General features: G+C 42.5%; 2 protein-coding genes across 2 annotated transcripts; one reads left to right on the top strand and one right to left on the bottom strand.

The window, feature by feature from the left end:
* Positions 1-6,616: 6,616 nt before the first annotated feature.
* Positions 6,617-20,012, top strand: wnt10b (wingless-type MMTV integration site family, member 10b; the record flags this gene model as incomplete). Its single annotated transcript, XM_034087974.1, has 4 exons — positions 6,617-6,657; positions 18,057-18,319; positions 18,462-18,913; positions 19,044-20,012. Coding segments are annotated over 4 exons (1,257 nt in total), but the record flags the coding sequence as incomplete, so codon positions are not given.
* On the bottom strand, positions 11,231-14,751 carry wnt1 (wingless-type MMTV integration site family, member 1). Its single transcript, XM_034087531.1, has 5 exons — positions 14,474-14,751; positions 14,083-14,188; positions 12,305-12,558; positions 11,861-12,126; positions 11,231-11,743 (listed from the first exon to the last, which is right to left on the bottom strand). Exons 2-5 carry the CDS (start codon positions 14,181-14,183, stop codon positions 11,252-11,254), a joined length of 1,113 nt encoding a protein of 370 aa, XP_033943422.1. The 5' UTR covers positions 14,184-14,188; positions 14,474-14,751; the 3' UTR covers positions 11,231-11,251.
* Positions 20,013-21,130: the final 1,118 nt, after the last annotated feature.

The raw sequence follows: 21,130 nt of genomic DNA, 5'->3' as shown, positions 1-21,130 counted from the left end.
ATTTGAAAACTGCTCAGAACCCCGTTTTTTTCCGTCTGCAGTGGAAATTCTGTTGAGCTCCTACAAATTTCGGGGTGCAATTAAAAAAAAATTAGCAAAGCCAGCCTCAAGTGAATGACACCAATCTTCATGTACAAAATAATAATTACATGTAAAATCCACATATGACTACTCAGAATATAGTGTCTCACTGACAACTCACACTTCTAGATCTAAGTGACCTTAATTTCCCCCATTTGTACTGAAGTAGAATTTTAAAATGTAAATTAGATTTCAATTTTCTGACCTTTGTCTACACGTGCAAATCCGAACCATTTGTTAGTGCAAATTTCACTAGAACAATAAACAAAACAAACAGCACAAGGAAATACAAAATGTATTAATTCACAGCATCTGAATGGGGTAACCCTTTTTCAGTCAGGCTGTCACTGCCTCTAAAAACATTAATAAAAAGATAAGATGTTGAAACTATGTAATGTACACATGATGGGGGATTTCAATCATTAAAGGTAAGGATTTACTTGAGAACTTAAGAAATATCCGTACTTGTGGTATGCGCAGATTTTACAATTCTGAGGAAATAATCTGCCCACAACGACTGAGTTTTAGTTGTGAATTTACGTTTACAAAGAATTGCCTTTCAACAGGAAGCTTTCGGTAAGCTTGTTCTTTTGATTCATTCTGTAATGTGTTAACCCACCCAATTTACAATACAAAGGGGACTAAAGTACAATAAAAAGAGTTGTCTTGTTTTTACATTTTAGCTACTACTACTATATTGTATGTATGTGGAGTCACTGAGTCACATGATAACAAAGTTATTTAAAATAAAAAGAATATTATTATATTACATAGATTTATATTAAATAAAAAAAACACTAACACAATAACAAGAGTTGTGTCCTACATGCCCAGTGGCGTAACACAATGCTGCAATTATTGGTGTCTTTGGGTCACAAGACCTGGAAACAGATGAAAAAATATCAGTAAAAAACAGCTGAATTTTGTATTTGTTTACTAAATGAATTGCTACAATTCAAAATAAAGTCGAGGTGGGTCTTCTTAGGTCGGTGTCCAGAAGGGGCGGAATGGGACTCAAAATCAGCCCTGGAATCTCATATTATTTAAACCAGTGGTTCTCAACTGGTCTCGCGACCCAAAAGTGGGTCGCGGATGTGTGAGTGAAGAAAAAGAAAATGTTCAAAACTTTTAAGTCAAACTTTTATTTTGAAGGCCCGATTTTCTAAGGCTGTGCAAGCAGTCGGCGTTGGACTGGAAGTACCGGAGACCATAAACGGTTTTGAAAACTTCTGTCACATAGTGATCATCTTCTCAATAAAATATCCTTGCTGATGTTTTTTCGAGTCTTCTGGTCAATCAGAATCAAGATTGTTGCCGGAAGTCCCCACGGAGAATAACTTTAACTTCTTTATACATCCATGGGTACAACTTCAGATACAAATGAACACAAAATGAAATATGACCCCCGGTTTGATGATTGACAGGTCACAGAACAATGGGGGCTATAAAGGTTTGAATCTACCCTTACCCACAATTTAAAGTAGGTCACACAGACTATCTCCTCTTTCTTCTCGCAGCAAGATGTCAGAACAAAGTGAAAAACAAACAATGGCATAAAATATTAAGAAAATGTCGGGTAGTAATAGATTTATTTATTTTCTTCTCAGAGTGTAGGCTACCAGAATGCGTAGTCTATGTTAGTATTTCTAAAAATCTCCTGGGGGGAAATCCCCCAGACCCCCTGCTGGGGTTGGGTTTTCAGTGTGCCTTTTTATATAGTTCAGCTTTGATTCCATCATCTCATTAAACCTTTTTTAAAAGCATACTTTAGTTCTGTGAACGGATATATGCACTGTACTTCACTTTTATTAATATTGTATGCTGAAAAGCGTACGATTTTTTGTTGAATAGATTTGAGTGCTTCAAAATGTTGGGTCGTGATACTGACCAAGTAAAAAGTGGGTCCCGAGGCCTGACCAGTTGAGAACCACTGATTTAAACGGTAGCCGAATGTATTGATGGTCCCTAAATGAACCCCTGAGGTTAACATCTACTGTATACTGTGAATATACTATACTGTGACACTGTGAAACTGGGGAAGAAGACGCCAGTGGATGACTGGATCCAGAGTGAATGTCTGTCAAACACCAACCTGAAATAACCATTCACGTCCTTGGCTTTTCTTTTTTAATTTGTTTGTTCAAAAAGTTAGTAACAACGTTACATCAACAAACATTGTGAGCACACCGTTAGGCCTACACAGCCACACATTGTGGATGGTGAAACAAGCTATGTCAGTTTCTGTAAGAGTACCTACTAAGTTGTTATATTCTCCCTTTCTTTATTCTTTCGCACTATTCTGCCACATAGTTTATAAACTATTTGTGTTAGGAAACCCAGGATTTGATGCTTCCTGTGTTTTAAAGCAGCTTGTACGTTACCTGCTAACGTTAGCATTACTGCTCCACTCACCTGAGAAGTGACTCGAGACCTCAGGTAAGTTAACTGCCTATTTAACATAATTTAACGTCAATGTATTGTATTATTTTCGGTTTTTTTCTTTTGAGACTATCATAAACCTTGTTTTAGTCAAGGATATTAATATGTCGTCTATCGGCTCACTTTGTTGTTGGGACACTCGAGCAGAGGAAACCCATTATTCCCTCCTAAAGTGTCCTAACTGTAAGCGTAAAAAAGGCAGTTTAACTCGTCTTTCTGTTCTTGTAGCATATATCTTCGTCTCTTTTTATGTACCATTAACTTTCTCAACAAGTGTGTCACTTCTGCAGTGCAAATATAGTTTTGTTTGATACTGTGTAACACGACGTTTATTTCACTAGATGGCAGCACTGCTCTTTAACGCTGACTTGACTAGGGCCATGTCTTCTCTTTGCTCTGCTGGGCAGCACTTTTTAGCATGAGCTACTGCTGCACAGTTGTAAAACATACAGTGAATTCCAGATATGGGTTTAGCTTATATTTTGTGCATGTTCTTTCTGCATGTTTCCCCATTCACCCTAAATTAGGGACCACTGGGATTTTGGTAACTGGATTGTAGGCCTATGTAGAATGTGTTCAGCAGTACATTTGAAATGGTCGACTACACTAAAGTAAATATATTGGCTCATTAGTTAGCATTATTCTCTCAAGGATGTTTTGTGTTAAAATTCCAGAACAAGTACTTATTAAGGTGTGCTTGTGTGAAGCAATCTTTCCTCAGATACTGTATATCTCCTATCCTTATCATTCCTTCTTCAGGGACCCACGGGAGCATTGCAGGTGAAATATAACCCTGAAGATGAAGTATTGTTATTTCTCTGAAGACCACATTTCTTCATAAACAAGAAAGGAGACCCCTTAGAAAAATATCCACCCCTGCAGTGCAAACAGGTAAACACTCCCACACCATTAATATCTGGACTAATGTGCGGACAATACAGTGAACAATTCACCTGACATATCTCATTTGCAGTTCTCTATAAGCCACATTATTAATCTATCTTCTAAACAGTAAATCAATTAGAATTTTAATAAACCTAAAATCCCCTGGCTGATAGATAAATGTGTAACTGGTAGCCTATCAATATAAAAACAATTATTATATCACGCTAACACACCTATTTGCCTTTTTAGATGATCCAGATGCTAGAAAAGTAGCTAGCAGCCAATGAGCTGCTTACTGGAGCTTTAATGGGCTACAATATGCATGTGATATTAATTAATGGAATTGATGTGCCATTTCAAATATACAAAACATTTGTTTATTTTTCAACAGCTAAGTGTCAGCCAAGCACACATTAGGTTGAACCCAGCATGCAATTATTATGTTGGTGGTCTCGTCTGCAAGGCAATGCCTTCATGGTTCAGTGTCCATTCAGCATTTGTTGATAGCTGTAGCATCCCAAATTATGACATTTTCATTATTTAACTCTGCAATTTGGTCAACAACATGCCACATTTGATGTCCCTAAATTAAAAACATTTGTACATCAAATCACAGCACTTCTGCAGTGTAGCTCACCCAGCTTGTGTGTGACACTCACACAGTACTCATTTAGGGGCCAGAAGGAACTTTCTAGGGTGCAAAATGTACTGAAAGCTTGCTGGCACACTTTGTAGGACAGCTCTTGCTCTGGAAGTGATTAGCCCTCAAAGCTTGTGTGAGTGTTTTGCAGAGATACAAGGGCGGGTGGGAGCAGTATCATGTGTGCATGCGTGAGTGGGAAATGGAGAAAGAACTTGTATGTGTTTTGAGAGAGAGGGAGATTGGGGCGGTTCAGTTATGCAAGCAGTTCTCAGTATGCATGTAAATTGGAAGATGTGTGGCTCCTGTGGTTGGCTGTCCCCTGTGTCACTGCTTTTAAAAAACAGTTGCCAAGAGAAAGGTCTTCTTTACAGGCTTTGGCTGCCAGATGCTAGGGATAATGGATAGGACTGCAGAAGGAAAGATGGAGAGGTGCGTACAGCCAGCCACACACGCATATGAATACACACACACACATTCACACGTTGTACACTTTATGGGCAGGGCTCTCCATAATGCTGAGATAAGGCGTGAATAATTCATCTTGAAGTCACTGTTGTACAACTGCCACACACATACACACACACATGCACACATACAACCACACACAGTGACACACAGGGGAATTATTAGGCCTAGTAAGTCATGTCACACTAAGTCGATTGAATGAGCATATGGGTTGGGCATGCTTACAGATTCCAGAGGTGGCACATTTTGTTGATGTGTGCATAAGGGAGTAGTTGTGTCTGTGCAGCCGTGAAGCGACACATGGGGCGCCAGTGTGTGAATGCCGTAATGTGTCTGCGAGAGCAATAGCCAGTGACACAGGAATGTGTCATAGTGCCTGCAAGCCACTCAGCTCCTAAACTGCAGCAAATAAACATTCCTCTACTGCTGTGTCAGTGCTGAGCCCTCGCCCACTGTCGCTGTAAAACACAGCTTGTAATTAAAACCAAAAACTGAGCATTTTTCCTTTTGTTTCCAACAGTATTACTACAATAGAGGGCCCTATGCCTTCAGAAATGTCTCAGTACTGTTTATTGGCATGTTTTGGTCCAGATATGTGTCAAAGTGAGCCAACTGATAATAAATCCATCAGAATCATCTTTATTGGTTCAGTGCAGTTACAGTAAGTCTGACTTACTATGGTTAATCATAGTTTACTGTGTAGCACAATTATCTCACATCTAGTAAGAAATTCAGTAACTGTACAAAAACATCAAACATACTGACAGTTTAGATTCTGAGGAAGATAACTGTTAACATAGATATTGTTGATATAGCCGGACACATATTGCTGTCATTTTATTTATCACAAACCAGTCTGCTTTATTTAAATAAATGCAGGTGTCATCTTTGCTGACAGGTGAAATAATGTGCAGCTTTATGTTGTCATATTTCATGACGAATTTCCGAGCTTAAATGCTGCCTTGCTGTACCCATACATTGTCAGATGTCTGTAAACATATTTCACTGTTGGTTGTCCTTGCCCTGTGTCTTTCCCTGTCATTACCACTCTGTTTACAAGAATGCTAACAGTGTTTGCTAGCATAGGATCTCCCTCCGAATATACAGTGGTTTAAAGTCGCACTCTGACGCACAGTTTTCCAACTATAACACTTAATCCCTGTGGAACCGATTCTGAAATGTCACTTTATCCATTTGTTGTTTCTTGTATGGTCTTGCTAGGTTAACCATTCACAGATGTGTGATTGGGTATTTTAACCTTTTTCTTGTTGGATAAATACTGCCTGTGTAATCCAATGTTTTGGCTGAATGGTACTTAAAGCTGACCATTAGGTATTTGCAATAGACTGAAGACCACTTTCAGGTATTTAGTTAGAGGTGATGTTTCATGGCGATGAAGTGTTTATCTCAGCAGTTCTGGTCGTGAAATGTATTTAATATCGACACATAATGGGCCAGCAGAGAAAATGGCCTTCAAGCCAAGACTATCAAGAGGTCATGCTGTGTAAGTGCGGAGGGCGGGGAGTGTTGATAAGACCAAATATATATCACTGTGTGTGTTGACGCTGCTATTCACAACATCTTCATACACGTGAAGAGTGCTGGCATATCACAAATGCAAAAACACTGCAAAAATATATATCCCTCTGGCCTTTAACTGCAGGGCTCGCTCTCCATCTCGCTCCACAGGGGCACAGAGCCCGACCACAGACATCATACTGATTGCTCACCATGGTCGAGTGGTCTGTCCACATTCCCACCCTGATTCAGTATGTGCCGAAAAACCCAACAACGGAAAACAGTGGTTTGAGAGTGTCTGGAGGTTTGCGGACAGCAGTGAGTGTCCGCTGTGTCTCTTCTAAATCTATCCTCCTCTCATCCGCTTAGACTGCGCCGCTGCTTACCCCAGGAACATGGGAACAGTCGAGGGCAGACCCGAACTGATGTCTGTGGAATGTTGTGGACTCGAGGCGAGAGGACACTTGAGTGTGTGTATGCGTGTTGTGATGAATGTAACCTTCCCTCTCTCCTGTGTGTGACAGGTTGTGGCAGGCTGGTAGATGATGAAGTGATGGAGATGTTAGGAGGCCACGGCCATTGTGATGCTGGGTGGCTGTTAGTCTGGAACTGCCATCTGCCGAAAGGTCAGTTGCTAGGGGACGATTCTCCTGGACCGTGTCTGCCTCCCAGCTGCCATCCACACACCCACTCACACACAGAGATGCACACACACTCAAGTATGCGCTGAAACTCACACACACATGTACACGATTCACACACTCACACTCTTTCCATTCTTTCCTATAAATCAGAATTGAGTTTCAGACTCACTGTAGTGTCCACTATTAATTTTTTGAGGTGAAGTTGAGATTATTATTATTATTCCTTATGTTTCATTCGGCTATAAATGCAACTTAATACATAACAGCCCATGCCCACAAATGCTTCAGAGCATTATGAGTGGTGTAAGGGTGTTTCTGTCATAACAATGTCCCAATTCATTGGCGGTGTGCCCACAATTTAAATGCTACAATAAATTGTTGAGGCAGCACGAAAGTCAAATCAGGATAGTGCGCCAGATCCAAGCCATGCCACATTGTCCGTCACGACCACAGTGAGCAGCCCATCATTCAGTGTGGTCACCCAGACCCAATTCTAAATTCCACATTATACGCCCTTCATATTAAAGGCAACTCCACCCAAGGGGCAACATTTTTCCACAATTTAACAGGAATTTTAATAGGAAGCTGCTGAGCCTTCATTGTCCTGTATCATGTCTGCATGTTCTCTGGTGATTGACCTGGTTATTGTAAGCAGCACAATGTGGTCAAGGGAAAAGTGTTTCCTCTCTCAAGCTTAAATCATCAAAAACCTTTTTCCTCTAAGTGACACTCACTCTCAAGTCAATTGCAGGCAGTGTGGCTGTAGTTGTTAGTGTCAATTTGCTTAACCCCCTGTCTCTAATGATGCTTACTGGCTTCTTTAAAGACAACGCCAAAAACCTTTTTTCTTTGGGAAAAAGATGTATCCTGATAAGGAAAGGACCATTTCATTTTCCACAAAAACAGTTCACTTGAAAAGTGAAATCATCTTAAATGTTGGCAATACGGTAACAGAGGGAATTTTGTGCCATGGCTATTTCTTTTTTTCATACTTCCTGTCACACTTGTCGTGATCTCCTACCCTTTTTTCCCTCCTCACACCCTCACCTCCATCATGCGCTTCCCCACCAGCCTCCCAGAGACAGTGACTTTTGTGTGGTGGAGCTGTTGTTTTTGTTTGTGCCCTCCCCGCCATGGCTGCCTGCTCGCCGCCTGGCAGCCCCGTGTGTCAAAGGTGGCTGCAGCAGAACAGACTGTGGGAACAGCCGGTTAGCCTCCCCTGGTCCCCTGCTCCCCTACCAGAGGGGCAGCCATCAATCCAGCACCCCCCCTGCCCCTGCACACACAAAATGCCCAACCAAACACACACTCACACAAAAAGCCTACAACGCTCACACCCTCTCCCAATAATCCTCGGAAGCAATTTCATCTCGACTCGGGTGGCGGCCCATTGTCGCCAGCCCCTTCAATCTTTCCTTATTAACTCTCGCTTTGTCCTGCATCCGAGCTTCTGGACTCATCTCTCCTACATTCCGATCGGGGCTGCTCCCAGCACTCCCAGGCAACCTCCATTCGCTAATCCCACTGCCTCCCCCACCAGCCGCCCCACCCCAAGGAACTCTTACTGCTTTTTTTTCTCCAACCTGCCGATCACCTACTTACAGAGTAAGGTAGGGGCATTAACTCCATGGGTTTTCTGAAGGCAGAGCGTGAAGGCGGGGTGGGTGAAGGAGGAGGCGGCCACAAAGTGACTCCAGCCCAGACAATTAGAACAATGAGCCGGGCCTGTAGGGGGCTAACTCGCTGCGTCACGCCTGGACGGTGGGGTATTTTGTCAGTTTAATGAATTGTCCGTCAGGCCAGGGCCACATCGCAGGCTGCGCAGGGAGAGGCCAGCAGGGACCCAGACACTAAGTCGGTATTTATTACACTGCCTTTGTCACTAATTGAGCTAATTATCACTGACTCCTCAGCACTCCCACAGGCAGCACCCCCTCCACTCACTCTCGCCTCCAAACTCTCCCACCTCACTCTCACGCCTGGGATTTGAACTCTGCCTTCCCTCTTCTTTTCCTTAAATCTGTTTGCCACTTTCTATGTCTTTGGTTTCTTTCTGTGTATCTTTGATCGACTGTTAATTCTCTCTCCAGACAGACTTGTATCATATTCACGTTTCTGACCTGTTGCTTTCCCTTGACTTTTTACTTTCTTTATTATATCCTACTTAAAGCCATATCATATTTGTACCCCTGATGCAGTAATACAAGACAGAGTATTAGGGTTTGGAAGCAATTCAGTGTGTAAATCTGTGAGCAATATATCATTTAAGTTTTCGTATTTCTCTTTAAGTGGGCCTTCTAACCTCATGTGACCCCAGTATTTTTGATTCAGTTTGGTCTATATTGTTGTTTTTGACCTTTTTATGTTACGCCTTCCAGCTCTATATGAACTCTTTCTTTCCGATGCTGGCCATTCACTGCTCAATGTATTAATGTATTGCTTAAATGCTTGCTTTCTTCAGACACACACATTTACCTCCCTCGTTTTTTTTGGGTAACATCATGATTGTAATTCACAGAAAAGTCTCATCCAGATCCCCTATCTCTCTTCATGCAACTACTTATTTTGCTCTGTTATTTGTGAATGTTGAGTGTGTGTTGGTGGCCTTACTCATGCTCTATCAGCATGACCCTGGGTGCTTCTGTGCTGTGGTGAAAGTGCAAAGTTCTCCAAACTCCTGTGGTTAGTCAGGTTGCCAGGCGCTGAGGGAGACTAAGATTTTCCATGATTGTTCACACTATTTCTATAGTTCCTTTTCACATTAGGCAAATTAAGCACAATATTCAATTCAGTAAAGTCCTATACTGTATCAAATAAGGTATGTGGCTGGACAAGCAGGGGCTGTCTCTTGTGGTTGGGAGCACAGATGCAGGGATGTTTTGTGAGCTGGAGAAAAAAGGCTGCTTTGGTGATGGTAATAGGATTAGGCGAAGGACACCCAGGGACAGGCTTATATGTTCACTTGGTTGGTTGTCAAAACTATCTCAAACACAGACTACAACAGACATAATGGCATCTTTTGACACATTCAGGAGGGCAACTTAATTGAAAATATAGACTTTATTGTTCTATCATACAATACAAAACCAACTGGAGCCTAAATCCTTTGATTAACATCTAAACAAAACATTTCTTCTTTTACATATCTCTATAACAGTATAAAAATGCTCAGAAATAAATATTTAGTATTTACACTAATAAAAAAGTAAATATTCAGTGCATGAACACAAGTGTTTTTACAGGAACAGAAAAAGGACAGAAAGACGTGATAATGTTTGGTTTCTAGTAAGAGTCGGATTTGTGTCAGCTGCATTACACCTAAATAAAAAAAGATCGAAACATCTCTTGACACTTTTGATGGCAAATTCTCCAGCCTAGGACAGGTGCATAAATCATTCAGCAAACTTACAAATGACATCATTATAAATATATTCATATATTTTAATATTTACAGCATTTTGGTTCTAAAAGCTGATATACAGAATCATCTCTCCTGCAGAGGTTGTTTCCTTCAAAGTAAAATGTCATCTGCTGTTAACAGCTTATCCTGGAGTATTACACATACACCTCATTTTAAACCTGCACCCGTTTTATACCACGCATCTATTAACAGGAATGTGTGTCTTTTTGTTCATTTAATATACTCGGAATGGCATTTGTTTTCATTTTGAGAGAATGGTGAGATTCTGCAGGTCACATTTAGTTTATTTTTATAATATTGAACCCTCTGATTTACTAAACTACATCTAGTCATGCTGTGATATTCAGTGTATTGATAATACATTCAAATTACATTGCCTTAGTAAAAATTGTTCACTCAGTTTTCGTTTTTCCTTGGTTGAGCACTGGGCCCCAGTCATCAGGACCATCCTGTGGTAAGTCAAGAGTGGCAAATCAGGATTGAAGTGTATTCAACTATAGTGGTGAGGACATTATAAGTGGTTGGGCTGCATCAAGGGCCTAAGTACACAAGTTGGGAGCAGACGGCCCATCCCTAGAGATTAACTTCACACAGTTTCATGTAAGAGAAGCCAAACTTCCGCATAAGAAAACAGGATAATTTGTTTTCAAATTACTCTCCTCTTGTTAGAGGTCTTCACCAGTTTATGAGAGCACATGTTTGAGGCTCTCTGGCCACAGAAACATCTGTGAAACATTGTGTCCAGTCTGGGAGAGAAGGAGGCTCTACCTGGTTACAGCAATCGATTCGCCACCAAAACATTTTTCTCCCTTTTTACTGCTAAATCTATTTTTCCACAGTGTAAACACTTGAGGGATATGAATGATTTCCATTCTGCACAGATGTTTGTGGTGTTTAAAAACCCTCTTGATATTTTTAGGCATCAAAGGCGAGGAGCAAGCACATGTACTCCCTCTTTACCCTGTTCATATATTTGTGCTTTTCATTCTATTCAAAAACATTGATTGATATTTTGATCCCTGTATCAGTATACCCGCCTTGAAGTTTTCCTACCTAACATTTCAAATCCCTTCCGTGCCAGTGGTTTTCTCAGCCTACTGCCTGTCATGCTAAGAAGTTCTTCTTTGCCTTTCATATGTCGATGTCCTCCTGTGATCATAGACACTGGTGTAACGTTTGTGTACTTGTGCAATTCAAGCAGCTGACATGACAGCACCAGTGGAAAGTGCAGTGGCAACGTTCAGTCACACTTTCGGTCCGGGTCTTTAACCCACGTCCACAGCAGAGCAGCTCACATCCATCTAGGCCTGGAGAAGAGCTGTTGCATGTTCTCCCAGAAGTTCCCAAAGTGCCAGTTTTGCCATTGTAGGAGCAGAAGTTTGGTGATTTCTCAAAATAGACCAGGTCCATGGCAGAGGGTGGTTTGTGAGCAGAGTTTTCAGGCTCCAGATGGCGGGAGTCGGCTCTGTGAGAAGCACGGTTGCTTCCCTTGTTGGCATAAACAACTCTGGATGCACCATCAAACCGGTCCTTGAGGAAGTCTCCTACTGTGCGAAAGCTGGGCAGGCGCATCCAACAGGTGCGCACGGTGCAGGACCCTGACATGCCATGACACTTACACTCCTGACGCATCTCAGATGACACAGTCTGCAAACAGGAAGAACATAAGCTTTTAACAAAGTGGAGATTTCAAATGCTTTTTAAACTTTTGGGATTTCTGATGAAGATAGACAATTTTGGAAAGTTTGAGTTTCAAGTTCTTACCATTCTGCCTGCCTCATTATTGTGTAGGTTGGTGAGATAGCGAAGATCTCTGCCCCTCTCGCTGGAGTCCACAAACTCACGGCTGAACATCCGGCCAAAGTCTACATTATCACTGCAGCCCCCCCAGTGCCAGTCTGGCCCTCCAGGACCTCTGCGACGGTAATCACATGTGCAAGACTCAATGGCGCCTTCTGAGCAGGAGCGAGCCACAGCGTGGGTCACCCCTGCGCTGGTAATGGCAAAAATAAATGCTGTCTCTCGGCAACCTAAAGAAACAACATCAAAACTTCCCATCAGAACCAATTCGAGCCTTTTAGACTCAACTGTGCCAATTTCTTTGCCTAAAATTGGAAAATATTTAGAGACACAGTGCACAACAGATTCCATTACATCCTGGCCAAAATTGTCCAAATAATGCTAGTGAGAAAGACAAGAGAGGCTCACCACGATTGACAATTTTCCCAAAGACTGCTGGGCTGTGGGTGGTCGGGCAGTTCCAGCGGCGGTTGCGGAACTGCCACTTGCACTCCTTTATGGCAGTGTGCAGCCCAGCGGCGATGGCATGCAGGATGCCAGGATTCTGCCGAATCAGCCGGCGCTGGCGTCGACTCAGTAGGGCAAGGCTCGGGTCCAGGACCAACTGCACGTTCTTGGAATTGGTTAGGAGGTTGGATGAGGAGGCCACATTGACAATACCCCTGGCACAGCACAAAAATAAGAGTAATTAGTGTTAAGGAGCTAGCGGTTTATCGATGTAGCTCCTTCTGTGAACCTCCAAACTGGTCAAATGATGCATCAGCATGTTGAATCTGTATTGTCCAGATGGACCATTCATTTACTTTATTTAGTTATTTTCAAATATTAAGTAATACCCAAAAGCTGAGAAAAAATTGCCTGCATGCACTTTTAGATTAAAGTGTAGTACTAGACTAAACATAAGGCCTTAAGCTTTGTGCTGTACATTTAAAATCCTCTCTACCAAAGATGTAAAAACTCATATTCTTTAGACAACTTAATGTCACATGTCGTCCATCAATTATTATTCTGCTTTTATATTAATAAATAAGTATTTGTTGCAATCAGAAAGTATTATGTGTATTTGGCTTAACAATATCAGTTAGTGGCACCTGCTCTTCTCCATTATGGGCTACATTCAGATCACTGAACATGGCTTAAATTCACTCCTTTTACTGGCCATGTTTCAGAACAATTCTACGTTTAGTATTTCAGTACACAGGCTGCATCATTTTCCACTTTAGTTCCTGGCGACCTCTTTTAGATTGATGTGTTTTTGATTCGCATGTAGTGTATGCGTCTCCTGTTAAGCATTATCATCCGGAAAATCGGGGGAGTCTTGGCCTGTTAGAGGGCCAACCCAGACAGTTGTGTGGTGAGGCCTGGGAGCATTCATAATAATGTCGACTTTTTGAATGTTTTTTTTCCTTCCAACAACTCCACGGTGTCTTTTTCCTCCCATTTTTTTGATATCAGTTGACATTTTAAATATTTGGAAACGCCCGCCGTTGTGCGCAAATAATGTCCATCTAATGAGACCGCAAAAAATACAAACTATTTCGTTAAATCATAACCTCCACAAACCCAACCCACAGTTTATACACTTTTTAACAAAAGCAAGGCAGTGTGCCCACTGACGCAAACAGATTCCATTATAGTGTTGTTCTGTAACAAAATATTGTGGAATTGGCCGTTTTAGTATTTGTTTTCAGTCGAATTTACAGTATCGGAACAACGTGACCCTTGAAAAGACCTCATGGGATTCTTATAAACTGAAACAAATCCATATATAATTTCTCCCACATTGGACTGAAAAATCTTGTCTCTTGTTCAAACCACATTGTCCAAATGACAGGGCAGTAGTGAGAAAGAGAGAGCAAATTAAATCTACCGCAAATAAAAGGTAATCCTGTAATTATTACAATTGTAATTCGTTTACTGTTTAATAAATAATCTAATTACACTGAAAGAGCAATACATAAAAAAAGCCCACAGACTTTAATATCATGCGGTTACTCTCTCAGAAGTTGTAATGGATGCCAAAACTAACACATTATTTAGAGCATTCAGCACGGGATGTGGCAACGCCAATAAAACACCGTTATACGGTAGCGCATGGTCTTCCTTGCCCAAACCAGCATTAAACAGAACTTTTCCGATTGTAGGATGCTGATCACTGAATGAATGTGGATGTCTGCTGAACTCACCACCACCGGCCGCTGTTGTTGACGGCCCCTGTGCCTGAGAGCGAGGACACCAGCAGGATGCAGGCAGCTTTCACCCCTATCAGCAGCGCCAGACTCCTCATCGTGTCTTCAGGTCAAATGAGGAGGGAAATGTCAAATGGGTTTTGTTCAGACAAAGTTATAGCCAAGTCCCAGATACCTTGTATCATCTGAACTCTCTAGCACATCTTGGAGTTAAACAATCTAATAACCCATAATAAACCTTTTGTCTTAAACAGGGACACATGGACAGACGTCTGGCAATAGGCTACATTGTTTCCTTGCATCGCGAAAAACCCATTAAGTGTGATAATAGATTAAAATGTTAATGATCTATTCAATAGTTAAAGTAATGCAAGGTGGATATACTCACCACGCCACGGTCCGGTGAGGGGACTTGAAAGGTGAGAGAAGACAGCCCTAATTGACTTAAATGGATGTTGAGTGGAGACAGGTTGCTAAATGATGTGAAGTGTCCAGGCAGGATGCTAGTGCTGCTGCAGTCCTCTTCACTCTGTCTCTCTCAGTGATGCTCTGCACGGCGCATTGAACGCGTGGGACAGTCCCGAAGACTTGATCCCCTCGGTGACTGATAGGCAACACATTCTTCTCTTATTGAGCGCTACGAAGGGAATAAAAAAGGGATTTGCTGCTCTCATCTCCCTCTGTTTTTTTCGGAGCCTTTTCAATAGGATTGGAGGGAGGGATAGTTAATGCTCTTCATAGGGCGCACAATGAATAAGGAAACACAACTGGGCAGAAAGGAAGAGAAGAAATAGGGCAATCCACAAGAGTTTCGCATATTACTTGTGGAATCTCACGGTCACCACATAATCGATTCCCTGTAAATGTGTGCGGCTGCAAGTATTTTCCCACTGGCCGTGCGCTCGGTTCCACATCCAGTCTTGCAGAAAGGAGAAGTGCCCTGCCTGCAGCAGTGATGTGTTGGTACAGATGCTGTGGGTGCGCCCGGTTTGGTGCTCCGCCGCTGCTCCAAGCTGGTGTCACGGTGCAATACAGTAACAGCGGAATATGAGCCATCTAAAACTGCCCTTTTTACCCGGTGGTTGGATTAGCCTACTCCCTAACCACATCTCCTCCTCCTTTCTCCAAACGCGCTCTAAAAATGTGCAGTGACTAAGGAGATTTCTGTTCATTTCGTTTCCTTTTCACACACATCCCTTTATAAATACACACGAGGTAATTGTACCAATGAACACTATTTTATTAAAAGCTTTTCATGAGGTGCTCTTCATTTATTAAGATTAGGCCCAATAGACAAAACTATTATCGCCAGTGTTTATAAACCCATGACCATGCACACGCACAACGAAACTTGCATAGTTGTTATAATACGCTCTAAATTGTCATATTACTCACACTGCCTGCTGAGCTACTTAAATGTTTTTTCAAACGCAGTAGGGATGATATACGGTCTCCAATCAGAAGTTTGATGTATGATGAACCAGGAAAGAGGGGGACGAGTAAGAATAAAAACCATTCCAAACATCTGGCCTGCAGACCTCCCTCGATGCACATGTAGCAGTGTAATCACAGTTTGAGCCACTTTGCGGCATCTCCATCTAACCCCAGACTGAGCAGGCTTCAATGTCCCCAAACTTCTCCATGTTGGTTCATGGCGGAATGTTTCATTATGTGACATGTATCTGCTAATTTGCATGTTCCAACGTTAGTCACTGCAGCGGTGGAGTTTGGATAATCTCTCCCCATCCCTCTTGCTTAATCTCTCTCTCTCCCTCTTTTCCCTCAGATGACAGTAAAAGGAAGTGGGCTTTTGTAAAAGAAAAAAAAAGGATTTAATGACAGCCATCCTACGTTTAAACTCCAGCCTTATATGAAGGTGCTCAAACGAGTTTCCTGGAGCAGTCAAGCGACACCGAGCAGATTAGAGCTTCAATCCGGATAAAGGGGGCCTTTTATATACAAATCAACTTCAAATCACTTTTTAAGCCACTTAGATATACACGCCAAGGCAGAATGCTAATGCACTTTTCATTGCTGCAGCTTAGGGAATGGAAGGAGATTAGATGAATTGGTGTCACTATGCGAACGGTGTTCGAGGGGGGTTTTAACTTAATTTTATGAGAGTAACCCACATGAACCTTCCCGATTCCAACAGCAGTGTCTCTTATTGTTTAATGTCTGGTCGAGAATCCTTTTTTATTTGTTAGAAAATTATATCAGCGATGGACATGTTGATTTAGTGTTGCCTTATTTATATCAATATGCTGATTGATTCGATGCCGAGCTGCCACAGTATCCTAAATGCTGGTGAGTGCCTGAGTCCATTATTGAGCATGAACATTGATTTGATTAGATATGATATTTTGTATATAAATGAAATGTTTAAAGACCATTGAGGCCTTACACACTGCATGCTAAAACCAAGAGGTGTTATTTGCCTTTAGATTTTTGTTGGAGCATGTCACGCCATAATGTGATAAATCATGACCCAAAAAAAGAGCTGTCACTCCCGTAATTTATGTATATAATGTTATTCTCTGAAATAAAGACTTTAGAGTGACAAAGTGAAGTTGTTTCAAACACAACAATGAGGAACAGCCGCACTGATGGAGGTGGGAGGAAGGGGGACCACATGACTAAAAACAGTATTGTTGGAGGGTCTGTTAGCGGAGCCGCCTGCCTGCTGCTGCCTCCCTGCCGTACAGTGGAACCAGCAGAGCTCCCCCTCCCCCATTCATCATTTAACTCAACCCTTTATGAACAAAATCTCTTTTGACTTTTCATATTTCATTATATTTCTGAGTGTTTTTTGTTATTTGTCATCGAAAATGAAGGAATGTGTTTCACAATTTACCTTCCCCTCAATACAAACCAAGTATTAATAAAATAATATTTATATAAGCTATTCAATATGTTTGTGTGATCCAGTACTTTTGATCATCGACCAAAACTTTTGACAATTGCGCGGGTTGGAACTTGTGCGTAAAAAGTTTGGAGACGTCATTTTACGCTCGCACAAAAGTTCACACTCTCAAATGATAAAATAATCAACTAATCCAACTCTCATGTTGGCCAATATTTAGCAAATAGCCGCCTGTGGAGGCATCTCCTGCCCTCCCCTCTTTCTCCCCCCTCCCGTTTACTCTCGCCCCCGAGCTCCTCTGTTCTCCGTGTTCACTCCTCGCTCGTTTGGCGGTGCATCGATAATACTCCACTCTTCTTCTTTTTTTATTTTCTCATTCAATACAGGACTTTATTACGAGTGCTTTAATGTCACGTCGCGAAAGACGCTTAACAAAATGGAGCTATCAAACAAACTCCGTTGGGACCAATTCCTGATTTTGGCAGCAGCACTTATGTCACCTGCATTAACGTGAGTGCACTTGAGAGCGCGAGGAGAGTTGGTGGAAGTTACTGTGTATGACTTTAAAATTTAAAAGAATACTTAACATATTTAGTTTAAAAGTGAAAGCTCTGCCTGATTTCACAGGCAGATTGTGTGAAATGTTGAAACATAAGAATCAATTTGTACTAATATTTTAGTCTACAAGTTTTAGCAAGGCCATAAAGAAATCAGTTTACACTACTGTTATTTCTCCATAAGATGTGTTTGGCAAGTATATTTCTGCTTTTGGGACTTCACAGCTATGCTCTGTTGAGAATTATATTTCCCCACTTTAAACAACATCTGATGAAACTCTGTTGTAAATTATTGTGCAATTGATTATCACATTTTATTAACTGTAGCCTCAGCAAATCACTTAGAAATGAGATACATTATTGTGAAGTATATCCATCCTAAATCTTACTTGTTTTGTATTTTTAGATTTTCTTAAGTATCCAAAAGCATCTTTCGACATGCTTCCCCCGGAATTGACTAATGAACTCCTGACCAGCTCTGATGGCCCCCCCACTAACTCTCTTTTTCTATCTCTTTTTCTCCCCCTTTCTCTTTCTCTCCCTTTCTGCAGGGTGCTGTGTAATGATATTCTCAGCCTGAAGGTGGCAGGAGATCCAGTGCTAACCCCTAACTCAGTGTGCCTGAGGCTGGCAGGCCTCAGCAAGCGTCAGATGAGGATGTGTGTGCGGAGCCCCGATGTGACGGCCTCCGCTCTGCAGGGCATCCAGGTGGCCATTCACGAATGCCAGCACCAGCTCCGGGATCAGCGCTGGAATTGCTCCTCACTAGAGGGAATTGGCAAGCTTCCCCACCACAACACCATCCTCAACAGGGGTGAGAGGCATGCTTGATGGTCATAATGTGACCTGGGTTAACAGGGGGTGGAGATGTAAATATGGGAGTAGAGGTTGTTCTGCACACAGATGCTGGTCTGTTTATTTTTGTCATCCTCTGAGTGTTTATTTCCTGTTCCCAGGTTTTCGCGAGAGTGCCTTCTCCCTGGCCCTGTTGGCAGCGGGCGTGGCTCACTCTGTGGCCTCGGCCTGCAGCATGGGCAAGCTGCGGGGGTGTGGCTGTGAGGCCAAGCGTCGCCAGGACGATGACAAGATCCGCCTGAAACTCACACAGCTGCAGCTGCAGACCCTGCAGAAGGGTGGAGTAGGCCTCGCCATGTCACGATCGTTACCCTCAGAGCTCAACGGTCACCATGGCGACCTGCCCGCTAACCTGCGCTCCACCCATCCCTCGGCCCTGCTCAAGCCCATACCAGATGAGCTGAGCTCCATGCAGGAGACGTGGGAGTGGGGGGGTTGCAGCCATGACGTCCGTTTTGGGGACCGTTTTTCCAGGGACTGGCTGGACTCCCGCGGCTCTCCAAGAGACATCCACGCTCGCATGAGGATACACAACAACCGTGTGGGACGACAGGTGAGGAATTATCCACAATGTCTTGTTGCTCAGAGAGCAGTCTCACTTCCACACTCTCACTGGCCTATATAATCATAGGTGACATTGTTGCATTTCTGATTTGTAACACAATTGACTTTTCTTCACACAGATAGTGACTGACAACATGAAGAGGAAGTGCAAATGTCACGGGACATCAGGGAGCTGCCAGTTTAAGACCTGCTGGCATGTGTCTCCAGAGTTCCGGCTTGTGGGTTCTCTACTCAGGGAAAAGTTCTTGTCAGCCATCTTTGTCAACTCCCAGAACAAGAACAATGGGGTTTTCAACCCTCGAACAGGAAACAGCGCCGGCGGAAGCACAGGCGGACCCAACAGAGGTCGCCGACGGACCATGTCCAGAGAGCTGGTGTACTTTGAGAAGTCTCCTGACTTCTGTGAGCGTGATGCCTCTGTAGACTCTCCAGGTACACAAGGACGCATTTGCAACAAAACCAGCTACAGCACAGATAGCTGCGGCTCGCTGTGCTGCGGCCGCGGACACAATATCCTGAGACAGACACGCAGTGAGCGCTGCAACTGCAGGTTCCACTGGTGTTGCTACGTACTGTGTGAGGAGTGTCGTCTCACAGAGTGGGTCAGTGTGTGCAAGTAGATCTCCAAGTCCCAGATGCCTTTACCTATCCCAGACTCAAGATGGTGAGCCTGTCCCCTCACCCACTCCTTTTGTTCGAGCCTTTGTTTTCCTCCTTGTGTAACTCTCCCAGAAGTCTGTTTATCCCTCCTTTCCTTTTTTTGGGTCCATCATCTGGGATCTATTTTCTCTTTGTAGCCGCTGTTATTCTCAAAATGCCAAGTCAGAGATTGAAGAGGTGACTCACGACATTTGTCCTGCTATGGTTGTTTAGACGCTGCCCTCTCAGCCTTGAAAACAGCAAATCCTCAATCTTTTCTATCCCACAAACAAAGCAACAGTGAACAGCAAAGAAGCCTTTCTATTTGAATGTCTACATGATGACTCATCACATTGTACAATAGCTGTGTATTTCAATGTGTACATGTATATTTGTAAATGTATTATTATTAATATTAAGATTGTGTTGTGCCTTTCTTTTTGGTTATAGTTACTGGCAGACTTATACGTAAGAGTGGTTTAGTGCTGTAAAACAGAGCAATTGATATCACATTGAACTGGTCTCTTCTGATGATCAACCGGTATCCGCAGTCGGTTCGCGGAGTAAGCAGATTTCCAAGATATTAACTCCATTTGAATGTCTTGCACGCACCTGTGACTAGAAAAGGGCCACAATACTTATTTTGAATAAGTCAGAACATTTAGACAAGGCTTTAACTAATGGAAGAAGGAAATTGTTTTTTGTGGTTTTTAACTGACTGATACATCTGATAGATCTCAGGACAGAGAGAACACTTGTATACTGGTAAAACTAAAAGTGGCAAAGTCCTTAAATTCCTAAGGCTGAACCACTAACACAATGTTGGTTATGCAAACCGTTCGAACGTTAGAAGATGGTCACAAGTAGTCATATTTTTTTGTGAATATAGCTGTGATATGATGTGTCATTTTTCTTATGAAGTGATGACAGAGCGCTTCTTATTATGTGCTTTCTTTTGTCAATTTCATCAGTCCGAGTACTCCTTACATTCTTCCCACATGTAGTACATGTCAAAGTGAGAGATTTCTTTAGTCTTGAACTGATGCTGAAGGAAGTGTGTATTGAGTGTGTGTGTCTGTTGCTGTGTAAATGGGGGGGAAAGTTCTACGCACTACAGATTTGGGAGGTGAGAGCTTTTTTTATGGCCACTTCATGCTGAGAGAAGGACTTTTTATGGCTGCAGGATATTGTTTCCTTAAAGTATGACTTGTATTACTGGAGAGAAGCATCAAGCCAGCAGAGAGTGGGGCTGATTATACCAGTATCTGCTGTGCGAGCATCTGAGGGGATCATCTGTCCCAGAGTTCATGGCCAACCAAGGGACTCTCTAAACCACGTGGGATGCTGTGTCATGGTTACCTGGGAGACAGACTACACAAATGTAAACACAGGCACATAAACACGTGCATTTGTTTATGCAAAGACACTTACATGTAGGAATACTGGCACTGATGCACAATCAAAAACATGCACATTTATGAACTGTCAGACAGAACCCTGGTGACCCGAGATGCTGCAGATTTAGCAAAATTCCCATGTCAACACCTGACTTAATTAACGATGGCAG

This window comes from Pseudochaenichthys georgianus, chromosome 7 (assembly GCF_902827115.2).
Source record: "Pseudochaenichthys georgianus chromosome 7, fPseGeo1.2, whole genome shotgun sequence".
Lineage (NCBI taxonomy): Eukaryota > Metazoa > Chordata > Actinopteri > Perciformes > Channichthyidae > Pseudochaenichthys > Pseudochaenichthys georgianus.
Note: the sequence above shows the minus strand (reverse complement) of the source record. Positions and strands in the feature narration are given on the sequence as shown.

Excerpts from the sequence above, each read along its gene's own strand:
- wnt1 (XM_034087531.1), bottom strand. The coding sequence starts at position 14,183 with ATGAGGAGTCTGGCGCTGCTGATAGGGGTGAAAGCTGCCTGCATCCTG. Across the intron at positions 12,127-12,304 it reads TGGGAAAATTGTCAATCGTG|GTTGCCGAGAGACAGCATTT; the intron begins GTGAGCCTCTCT and ends TTGTTTCTTTAG. Across the intron at positions 11,744-11,860 it reads ATAATGAGGCAGGCAGAATG|ACTGTGTCATCTGAGATGCG; the intron begins GTAAGAACTTGA and ends TCCTGTTTGCAG.